Below are 12304 nucleotides of genomic sequence, written 5' to 3' on the forward strand. Positions count from 1 at the left end.
GGTAAGAAAGCAACACAATGCTGCCTGCTTTAACCCCTTGTTTGCTGTATTGCACAAGGTTGCAGGGCACTTGCAGAGTGGCCTCATTCATTTCAATGGGTCATGCTTGGCAGGTGCTACACCCACTAACCATGACAGGGCGTATAATTTCTGCTGCGGCAAGTGTACATCCCTGGCTACTGAAGCTAAAGGGGGTGCAGTTGGGGCAGGGGTGGTAAAAACACGTCTTACCTATGGGGTTTCACCACCCCCAAACTACAAATGTAAATTAACCCATACTGTCCTGAGCCCCCTATAAGGTTGCCTTCACACTGATGTTCTGCGGTTTACCTGCAGCGCAATGCACTGGCAACTTTCCTGGGCTAGATGCGCTTTGCCATAGACTTCTATTATATCCGCAGGTATGTAAGTGTTGCAAACCCGCAGAAAAGCTGTAGTGCACTACACCTGTGGTGTGGGTAAACTGTAGTGCATCAGTGTAAAAGCAGCCCTATACTATTATGCCCACTGTATTGCTTCACACTGACCTGAAGATCTCTTCTTTCCTGCTGGTGGCACCACTCTGGAGAGGTGGAGTGCAGTTGGTATCACTCTGCATGGGACAGGAATCAACACTACAGAGGAGGCATCGGCTTATACGGTTCTTGCTCCCTATTGCAGCTCCAACTTTACAAGTAGTCCCTCTGCATTGCACTCTGTTTGAGGCTCTAGGATGGTTGGGTCAGCAAGCGCAGACAGCGATCTACCAGTCACCCGTCCACAATCTACTGGTCGCTGACCCTCGCTTTAGGGTCTAAAAATCTTCCACTAAAAAGTGTCCCTTTTCCCCATTTCAGAAAGTTGGAAGGTATGATTGGTTTATTAAGGGATATAGAGTATCTTTAAGAATCACAAAGATCAGACTGAACCAAAATAGGACACTGTCCACTCACACTGAGAGAGGAGTATAATAAAGGTAATTGCAAAGGGAAGAGAGAGTGCTTTTCTTTTAAAATGCCATAAACCTCTCCACCTCCAGCCCACTGGGTAATCTCCATGACCTGGAAGGATCATTTTACAAAGCTGACACTTATTCTACATACCTGACTTAGCTATAACATTTTCCATGTAACCTTTATGACTTTACATCTCGGGTAACAAGAATTAGACAGTAAAAAAACAGCAGGGAATGGAAAAATAAAAAAATGCAATTCAAATTTACATAAGTGTAACACTAGACATGAAACAAAATATTACCCTTAAACACAACTGTAATAAGTATAACCTTGACAGAATTGTATCTGGTATTCTATGTTTTGAACAAGTAAGTTGGTGCATACATTAGGCACACAAAATATGTGTGGAGACAGCTCCTGATGCAATGTGTTATTAGGAGCTAAGTACAGTATATTGTTTTTCTACAACCTGCACTTACAGTGATATTAAACCCTCTGTTTTTAAGCACTTTCAACAGCTGATTTAATCACTTACTGAGTATGCAACTTCTTTATCTTTTAATCCTTGCCTATGTTCCCATTTAAGCTGGTGCCATGATTGCTGCCCAGGTTTCCTGTTTCAGGGTGACTGCTTTCTTACAGTGTCATATGGAGTCAACCTTGCATGCAGGGACTAGAGTTGTCTCTAGACTGTTTGCATCAATAGAAACACATAGTACCATAGCCTAGGATGGCAAGGCACTGCCTGGCTCTTCCTTTTTCTTCCCCCTCTCTACTCCAAACCCTAACAGACTGGCTCTAGATCAGAAGTTCAGGGAAGCTGCACAGAAAGCAGGAGACTGCAGCTTTGAAAGCTGTAAACTGCAACAGCTGGGGTATACATTTTTAAAGCGGTGTTCCGGCAAAAAAAAAAAAAAAATTAAAGCCAGCAGCTAAACATACTGCAGCTGCTGGCTTTTAACAATAGGACACTTACCTGTCCTGGAGTCCCGTGATGTTTGCATCAGCTGTCAAGTGCTGACGCCATCATTGCAGGTAAGGGTACCCAGCAGTGTAGCTTTACAGCTTCACGCCGGGAACCCTGCTGCGCATGCGCGAGGCCCCACTCCTCTCTCCTACTGGCCCGGCCACAGGGAGAGGAGGAGGGAGCCCCGCTGTGATGTCACGGGCCGCGGCCTGGACTCCCAGAAGTGGGAACAGGTATTCTGTCCCCCCCTCCCCCCGAAAGGACACCAGAGGGGGAGAGGACACAAATGAGCGGAAGTTCCACTTTTGGGTAGAACTCTGCTTTAAGAAGATTTCCAGGTATGAATAGTTTTACATGGTTACATCCAGAATTTCTGTAGTAGACACCACTACTAAAGTGATCCAATAGCTTCCAGGCCCCGTGCTGATGATCAGCCCTGTTGCATAATGAACACAGGAGGTTACCCGTTCGGCATAGGTGCCATTCAGAGATCGCTTTGCATCTTCTCAATGAATGCAAAGGATTCTTTGATTGAACAGCGTGGAAAAGAAGGGCAATGATGTTACGCTCTCCACCTCCACCAATCAGAGAATGATTTGCATTAATTACCGCTTAAGGACTGTCCCACGTACATATACTGTGGCAGGGCAGCCCTTAAGCGCAAAATCACATACCTGTACGTGATACCTATGATCTGCTCTGGGACGCATTTTAAGATTGTCAGGTTTTTCTTGTTTATAACACAAAAATAAAAACCGCAGAGATGATCAATTACCACCCAAAGAAAGCTCTATTTGTGGGAAAAAAAGGACGTCAACTTTATTTGGGTACAGCATTGCACGACCACGCAATTGTCAGTTAAAGTAATGCAGTGCGTATCGCAAACAATGGCCTGGTCAGGAAGGGGGTATAACCTTCCGGAGCTGAAGTGGTTAAGGAAATGCAAAGCATTCTCTGAATGGTGCCTGTGCTGAGCAGGAGACCTTCTGTATTCACAAATCACTGTATTAATGGTGTCTACTACAGTGATTTCAAGCTTCTAGAGGGATTCCACAGGTATGGTATATGCAAGCTGGACCAATGTAACCATGTAAAGATATCCATACCTCAAATCCTAAAAAACAGTTCACTGGGGATTTTTTTTTTTTTCACAATTACTTTTTATTGGGTTTTGCAGGGAAACAATCAACAAAAGAAAAAAAGGATATAACATAGAAATACAACTAGGTCTCCATAGAGCTATATATAGGTGAATAGGCATATGTAATCTGATGCCCAGTGTGAAGTCCCTACGAGTCAGCTAACATAGCATCTAAGATTAACGAGAAGCAACAATTTTGTACCATAGAGGGCTCAAGGAAGTGGGGAATATTATTTTTATTGTGCCCAATGTGTTAAAGAATGAGAGGGTTTACTACTACTTTAAAGTAAGAAAATGCCTATAAAAAAAACAAATTGAATAGAAAACTCAGCCTGTCACTAGAGCACAACCTTCTGTACAAGCTCTGCCCATTGAATTAAAAAATCATTACCTTACCTCAAACTGGCAGGCACACTTCAGTATACCGCCATCTTCTTTGCACACACCTTCATATTTACACGTTGATTCATCACACACTCGTCGTACTTCAGACTCCCTCATATTAAGCTCTACAAAAGAAAAAGTCATGCTATAAGTAAATGTGGTAGAATCTCCATCTCTAGAAATATCAATGCATCTTTACAGATCTGCTGCAAGCAGTCTTTGGTCCAGGACCATATAGGACTTGGGGTTCACTATATGGAGGGATAAAAGCTAAACAGCAAATAACCTAATAAAGTCATACACTTTACTGGAAAAGATGTGTTAATCTCAATATGGTAATGTAATTAATGTGATAGTATTCATATTTTATTTTTTATTTATTTTTTGCTAAAACAGTGGTGGGCAAATTCGAGCTTCCACTTATAGATCAAGACAGCTCCAGGAAAGTGTTGTTGGGAATTGCTAGAACCTATGAGACATTTTGATCTTGTGGGTTATTTACGAAAGGCAAATCTACTTTGCACTACAAATGCAAAGGGCACTTGAAATTGCACTGTAAGTGCACTTGGAAGTGCAGTCACAGTAGATCTGAGGGGTAGATCTGAAATGAGGGGAAGCTCTGCTGATTTTATCATCCAATCATGTGCAAGCTAAAATTTTGTTTTTTATTTTCCTTGCATGTCCCCCTCGGATCTACAGTGACTGCACCTCCAAGTGCGCTTTCAGTGCAATTTCAAGTGTACTTTGCACTTGTAGTTTGCACTTGTAGTGCAAAGTGGATTTGCCTTTCATAAATAACCCCCCGTGTTGCTTATACATGTAGTTTAATCTCTGGTAGAGTGTGCGATATTAAGGAGTTATTGTTTTCACAGCATTAAATCCCTACTAGTAGGCAATATACTGACATTTCTTAGAGGTTCCACATATACGTACATCACAGCAGACTAAAAACTGTGAAATGTGACACTTAAAAGAAATTCAAGGCTAAGAAATGTTAACTAAGCCCAGCATGTAAATACCTTGAGTTTCTTGTTACCTGACAGCTTTTCTCCTCAAAACAAATGATCCACCGCAATAAAACAGCTGGAAAGTCTGCACAAAACCACTGAACTGAATAGGCAGATGCACTGTTTACTGCTGAATGTATGCTGTGCTAAAAAAAAAAAGCCTTGGTGTGTGCAATGTGACCATTGCATTGCTGACTTTGCAAAGGCAGCATCAGTGGACCTGAACTGTAGCATGAACCATGGGTCAGCACTGAGCTATGGGGTCACACAAAGATGCTGTGAACATGCACTACATACTGAGTTTCATCCACTAACATTCAATGATAGTTTGCTTGATAAAGCAACATGATCTAAATTGTTAGCTTTGTCACATATGAAGTAATTACCCATGGTAAGGGACAGGATGGTTGCCCACAGTAGCTTGCATCCTGGGAAGATCAACTGTCCCCAGCCGCAGGTAACTGTCTTCTGTCTTATCTTACAAACACCAGCAGACAGCTGTGGTTGCTGTCAGCTTGTCTTTGCTTTATACAGGTTTCCTGGCTGTAGCTGTCCACACACTCCTGAACTCTTGGCCGCAGTTTCCTGCATGATACTTGTCATGCCATGGAAAATTTGGCTGTGTGAATGAGTCTAAGTGTGTTCAGCCAATCTTGTGATCCAGAAACTCCTTTCAGACGGCACAGCTAGGTTTATGACCTAAAATGCATTTAAAGTTTAATTTAATTTTAAAGGACTTACCTATATAACCCCAAACCCTTTTTATTCATACGAGGTGGTATCAGAAAGTTTCAAGACTAGTTTTGACATTCCAAAAGATGGCAGCACAAGGCTGCACCTACAGTCACAGGGAGCACCGACCTTCATAAGCCAGTGTGCCAAAAGACATCATCCTGTGTACATCAGGAGCTGTGCAACTGGTGCTATACTGACCACGTGCATTACTATTTCATCATGGACAGCAAGTTAAAACAAAAATGTGAAATTCTGCGTGAAACTGGGCATATCTGCCACAGAGACATTTAACATGAATCAGCAAGCTTTTGGTGATGCTGCAATAAGTTTAAGATCCAGCTCAAAGATCGCTGTTTTGACACCATTGTGGAGATCCAGTGCGAATAGCAAAAGGTGCTTGAAATGCTTTGAAAAGAAGGCTTCCAGGGCACATTCCAGAAGTGGCAGGAATGCTGGGAGCGCTGTATTACTGTGCAAGGGGACTATTTTGAAGGTGATAGTGTGTAAACGTAGATAAAGTACTTTCTTATAAATAGAGCTAGTCTTGAAACTTTTTGATACCACCTCCTATATTATTAGTATTAGTATTACAGGTTCTTGCATAGCGCCGCCAATTTATGCATTCACATCAGCCCCTGCTTTCAAGGAATATATATATATATATATATATATATATATATATATATATATATATATATATATATATATATATATATCTATTAGTAAATAAATAAATGTTGCGCTATGTGTAAAAATAAATATAAAGTGCAAATCTCTAAAATAAATAAATCCTACATATAAATGAATAGTCCATATTTTTACACATAGCGCTACATTTATTTATTATAATATATACTTATAATATACATATTAGTGTATTGTATTTATTTTAAAGAGTTTAGAACTTGTTTAGCTAGTATTATATCTCAAAATCAAGTCCAATTTGTTGAATTTATTATAAACACTAAAACAAAAGAAATGTACTGTCTTTTCAGGTATATGTGTTCTGAATATATTGTGTTTCTACGTTTGTAAACTAATTTCTAGTAAATAATAGCAAAATAATGTCTCTTAAAAGCACTGGATGCTTAGAAGTACTACTACTTGTATGGAGGATTTTGCCATAATGTGCCAAGTTCAAATATTTAAACATTATTAAAAACAATAGTTAGATACTGTAAGTAAGAAAACTAAAAGGTTCATAGGTCTACTACCACATATCCTGTAATACAAATTATTCAGTATTTTTCAGTCTAATTTAGAAAGTAGTGTTTTCTGTGTACGCTAAGAACCTTGGCAGATTCTGGCACTGAATACAAGGCTTAATTGAAGTTCTTCCAAAAATTCAATTGATCTTTAAATAATAATGTGACCCTAAGGGCTAATTCACACTAGTGCATTGCAGTAACAAGTGGTGAATTGCGCATTTTATGGCAAGGCACTGTAATCCATGAAGCTACATGAAGTGTGTTGTTGTGACACTCACTTGGAAAAGCACACTAATGCACCTAGCACACCAAAATTGCATTTTAGCACACTGCAATGCACAAATGTGAACCATCCGTGTGTTGTGGTGTGCTGAAAAAAAAAACACTGAATGTTTGTTAAAATATGCTGTGGTGCATAAAGGATGTTACCATGCATGCGGTAACACACCGCAAAACATTGGATTAGTTTGAATTTGACCTAACATTTATTCTGGACAATCACCAGATACCTAACACCGAGCCTGTCCTCTAAAATAAATCTTTAATACTTAACCAGATTCATTTGTTTGAGAAAAAATTTCCATTCTTTAAATGTCATTGACACATACTTCAACGCCACAAACCATTAGAAAACATAACAAACATTACGAAAATTTAAATTCTACTGGGGTATGGCCAGCTCTACTCACACCACAGCCCTTAACATATGTCACTTGATCTTTAATGGTAACTAAACCCTTAACTCAATCTCTAACACTAACCTAAACTCAATCCCCAACACTAATTAATGCTTAAAAGACTGTGATTATGATATGAGGTATCATAACTATGAGCATAGAAGACAACACTCCTAATCTGGAGTACTTTTTGAGTGGGTGGCTCTCCCTCGGTCTTGTGGGAGCAGGTAGTCAGATAAATACTTAAACTGAGTTGGTACTAGAGTTTTGAACATACAGACCTGGCTTCAATTCCTAATTAAAAAGTGTTTAAAAACCAGGGTGACTTTGCTCTAACAACCGAGCTATATCACTAAATTAGGCCAGAGTTACTTGAGATGGTAAATATATAGGATAAATAGGAACACTGAAATGTCTTACTGGTTGCTTAAGTGAGTGTCTGCTGTCAGCAAACTATTCAAGTCCTACAACAAGCAAAAAGCTGTGATTATTTTAACTTAGCAGGACATCATGCAATAAAGACAACCAGCAATAATCCTGCGGCAGCTGCTCTCTCTCTGTCAGACATAGAGATGCTTAGGATACCATGCATGTAGACAACATTCCTTAGCTATCTCTTTTTAGCCTTTGTCTGCATAACTCCTCATCTCTACTATTCATTAAGACTATACATTACTGAGACAAACACAGGCACGCAAATATGAGAGTATATAAATATATTTATTTACATAAATAGTGTTCTATATTATACATAATTCCTGCCCTTTTATTTTTCTAATATAATGTAATACTTTTGCTTAATATATTGTTATTTATTATACATAATATCTGCCCTTTTATTTTTCAGATTTTTGTTTCTGCTATATTTTCCATAGAACCTCTTCCTTTTTTAGTAGCGGGTGTACAGACCTGGAAGCTCAAATGCAACTATTCTACTACTAAAATCCCAAGGAGATTTAAGAAACTGTTGGCTTGGCATCTACCAAAAACAGATATATGTTTTAGATGAACTGACTTTTTAAACCGAATTTGTCATATGTCAGATGACACACAGAGAAGAAGTGACAATTTGGAATTGAAAGGTTAAATTAATTTTAATGTAGGTTTAATACAATCTTTTTCTAGTGATAAACTAAGTTTTCCTACAACTCTGTCCAAAAGAAGCTTGTCTAATCAGATATTCTTGTTCAGCTGTCCTTTTCACTGACTGGATTTTGCTTCAAATTTAACTAAAGTACCTATAAATAACAATAGAGAAAGCAGTAATTATAGTGTAAATGAAACAGAATTTTCACAAGAGAAATATGTGAGGTGTTGAAGTCTTCGGAAAATACTGGCCTCCTGACTGTCTTGCTAATTTGGTGTAACGCTTTCCAAGTCACTAAGGGTAGTAGAGTCCAGAATTGCATTGGCTATAGTAATATGTAATTATCAAAGAACAGGAATTAATTATATTGCAAGTAACAGTTGCCGGAATTCTTGCTGAATAATACAAATGATGTGGGTTTTAAAGGAACACACCTTAAATGACAGCCATAAGCTAGCAGTTCTGCATGTTTCCCATTTTGTAGCACAGACATAAAGATATCATGAGTATCATCTATCTGATATGATCAGATCACAAGGACCTTGCCACTGGTATCCATCACAGGCAGGTTGGTCTTTTGTACAAAGGATCATGGAGCAGGATAGGTGAGTATGTAAACAAAGGGTTTGATTTTCCAAAAGGAAGGATTAGTGCTAGGGTTATAATTACAGGAAGGATTAGTGTGAGAGGGACTTAAGTTGACCATACTTGGATCAAAGGGCCCAGCCGAATTTCAATCTACATATCGGCTAGCTGGTTGTACACAAGTTGATCTATTGATCAACTTGTGTATACCCAGTCTGTCTGGCTTTTCCTGAATGGTCAATGCCACTGGCTATAGTGGGCAACACCGATCACTGTATTCTGCTTCCTTGCTGGCAGAATACAATAGCTCAGCGGGAAGGATTTTCTCATCCACATCAAATGTGTGGATAGGGGAATCGGCACATTTTTTTTTCATTCAACCCATTGGTTGAATGAAAAAAGAAGAATCATGTATGGCCTGCCTTGAGTCATAGTGTAAGGCATCAATCACTGCACTGAAAACTACCAGTAGGTCTTGACTTTACAACCAAGTCACTGTATTTCATAGCAAAGGTTTCAACACAATAGATTTGATTCACAAAGCTTTATACATACATAGGGAGCTTTTTTTTTAGCCGTGGGACTGGTAATTTCAGATCTTATTGGGCTCAGCTGTCCAGAAAACTGTCACTTTTAAAAAATAAGTATCCTCATCCTGGTCTCTTAGCTTTGCGAATCAAGCCTAGTGTCTTAAACCTAATGAAGAACTAAAGTTTGCAATACTTACCACCACTTCAACAGTCCAAAGTCTGCAAGGCCCTCGCCGACATCTTCTCCCAGATGCCGGCCGTCTTAATTGACCAGCTTGGGAAGACATAACTCCTGGGCATATGAGTGAGTGCCCAGACAAATTTTATGGTGCTTTATGATTTGTAGTTATGACCTTATGACATTTTCAACCATAAATGAAACCCAACATACACACTATAGCATAAAAGGGCATTTAACGGAATATAGGCATTTAACCGCATTATAATTTATTTCAAGCACAAATCCCACTCATTACAATGTGGTTACTTCACAAAGCTCAATACTCTTTTAAAATATAGCACATATCATATGTTTGGTCCTATAGAAAGAAATCATAAAAACTTTTATCTAGTATCCTTTAGAGCAGTGGTTCTCAAACTTTCTAGTGCCGTGACCCCTTGATAAAATTTCGGGGACCCCTAACAGTAAAATTATTTTCATAGCGTGGATTGTCAGCACGCAAGGCAGGACAAGTCATTTGTGCCCCTAACCCACGGACATTTAGCGCTCCCTGAGTCCCTTCCACTCGTACAGTATTAAAACCCCGTAGGGTACATTTCAGGATGTACCACTTTTTCTCTTTGTTCTCCTTTCTTTCCCTTTTATCTCTCTCTATCCTAATTTCTTGTTTTTTCCCCCATCCTTCTCTCTAGCCGTCTTTCTTGTTCTTTCTCTTATTCTTTCTCTCCCTTTTTCTTTGCTCCACCTCCTCTTTTCCTCCCCCTTCCACGTATTCTCTATTTTTATTCATTCTCAGACTCCTTGGTGGGTGGTGGAGGAATGGGGTGAGTGGCAGTGCTGGGGGGAGTTCTGATCAGCCAACTTAGGTGCTCTTGATCGAGGTCATCTGCTGATCTGAGAACTGTAGTGGGGACTTTTAATGGCAACACAACATAATCACAGGTAGTGTTACTCACTGTGTCTCCGGCTTCACTGTGTTTCCGACTTTGTGGTGTCTTGTAGCAGAGACACCTATGCCATAATCAGGAGATAGGGTCTCCTCCGGCCCCTCCCACTTCACATTCCTCACCAGTCAACTGACCTCTAGTCTCTGCCCCCCACCCATGCTGTGAACTGATTGGGCGGCTGCGAAGAGGCTGAGTGGGCGGCCGCAGGCTCCAGGAACAGCCCAGCTGGGTAGCCACAAAAAGGCAAGGAGAGCGGTGCGGGATTTAGGAACAGCCTAAGATTCGGTGACCCCTGGCAAATCATCCTTCGAACCCTGAGGGGGTCCCGACCCCCAGGTTGAGAACCACTTCTTTAGAGCCACTTTGACATGGAAACTCATTGCAAGTTTTACCTGTACTTTGTTGTACCAATGGTGGTAGATTTGTATGTTACCGTTTGCACATAGATGTGAGGAGCCCTCATATTAAGTAAGACAATGTGATGTTCTTGTACTTCATTATACGTGATTTTGTCAATTTCATTTTGCAGTCAGACATGTATGGAACTCAATTTCATGCACTAAAGCATTAGTCTTAATTATCTTTGATGAGCAACACCTGCACTAATAATTATTTCAGATAAAACTGCCACGTTTTAATAGCAAATGTAATTTATTTTCTAAAATACAATATACCGTATTTATCGGCATATAACACGCACTTTTTTCCCCTGAAAATCAGGGGAAAATCGTGGGTGCGTGTTATAGGCTGATCCCCGCCGATTTCTGTGTCATCGGAGCGATCGGGGCAATTGCCGCGGTCGCCGCCGACATACACAGCCGTGGGTAGATTTAAATATGGCGCCGAGACTGCAGGGAGTCGAGATACACATACCCGAGTGTTCTTGGCTTTTTTCGGCGCCGCTCACAGTCACGCCCAGTCCCGCCCTATGATGGACATAACACAGGTCCAGGGGCGGGACTGGGCGTGACGGCGGCGCAGAAAAAAGCCGAGAACGCTCGGGTATGTGTATCTCGGCTCCCTGCAGTCTCGGCGCCATATTTAAATCTACACCGAGTGCACAAAGCTGCACTGACATGGCTGCACCTGTACATGGGGCAAACCTGCACTAACAAAGCTGCACTGGGGCAAGGCTGCACCTGCACTGGGGCAAAGCTGCACTGACAAGGCTGCACCTGTACTGGGGCAAAGCTGCACTGACAAGGCTGCACCTGTACTGGGGCAAGGCTGCACTGACAAGGCTGCACTGACAAAGCTGCACTGACAAGACTGCACTGGGGCAAGGCTGCACTGACACTGAAAAGGCTGCAGATGGACAGATAAGGCTGCATTGATGGGCATTTTAATGTAAGTTTTTTTTCCTTAAACTTCCCTTCTAAAAGTTTTTTTTCCTTAAAATTCCCTCCTAAACTTGGGGTGTGTGTTATACGCCGGCGCGTGTTATACGCCGATAAATACGGTAGTTACTATACATCTCTAGTACAAAGTTTCTCATATTTTGATGTTCATGACTGCATATTTTCTAGGTTTTTGGGGCACAACTGATGTTCACATGGGTTAAACATTGAATATAAGCAGAAAGACTCAATGGGGTTGATTTACTAAAACTTGAGAGTGCAAAATCTGGTGCAGCTCTGAATAGAAACCAATCAGCTTCAAGGTTGTATTGTCAATGCTTAAAGTATAACTAAAGATAAAACTTTTTTTTTAGTTTTGGATAGAGTGCAGAGGGATTAAAACACCTGTCTTTTTTTTTGTTGTCTGAGCCCCCATTAGGGAGATTTACCCTCTCTATTTGTCATGTTTACCATTATCATTGAAAGTGAAAGTAAAAGAAAATCCCAAATTTTGGGCTGTCTCCTGAAAAGTAATAGAGGAGAAATCTTCCAATGGGGACACTAGTTCTGGTGATCTGGCGTC

The 12304-nt window shown here is 40.5% G+C and overlaps 1 protein-coding gene across 1 annotated transcript in view; it reads right to left on the reverse strand.

The window, feature by feature from the left end:
* TMEFF1 (transmembrane protein with EGF like and two follistatin like domains 1) overlaps nucleotides 1–12304 on the reverse strand; it is a 294551-nt gene that overhangs the window by 156808 nt on the left and 125439 nt on the right. Inside the window, exon 2 of the mRNA XM_073630825.1 lies at nucleotides 3440–3552. Within this exon, the coding sequence (XP_073486926.1) occupies nucleotides 3440–3552 (113 nt within the window). The remainder of the gene's footprint in view (nucleotides 1–3439; nucleotides 3553–12304) is intronic.

This window comes from Aquarana catesbeiana, linkage group LG05 (genome assembly GCF_042186555.1).
Source record: "Aquarana catesbeiana isolate 2022-GZ linkage group LG05, ASM4218655v1, whole genome shotgun sequence".
NCBI classification, from domain to species: domain Eukaryota; kingdom Metazoa; phylum Chordata; class Amphibia; order Anura; family Ranidae; genus Aquarana; species Aquarana catesbeiana.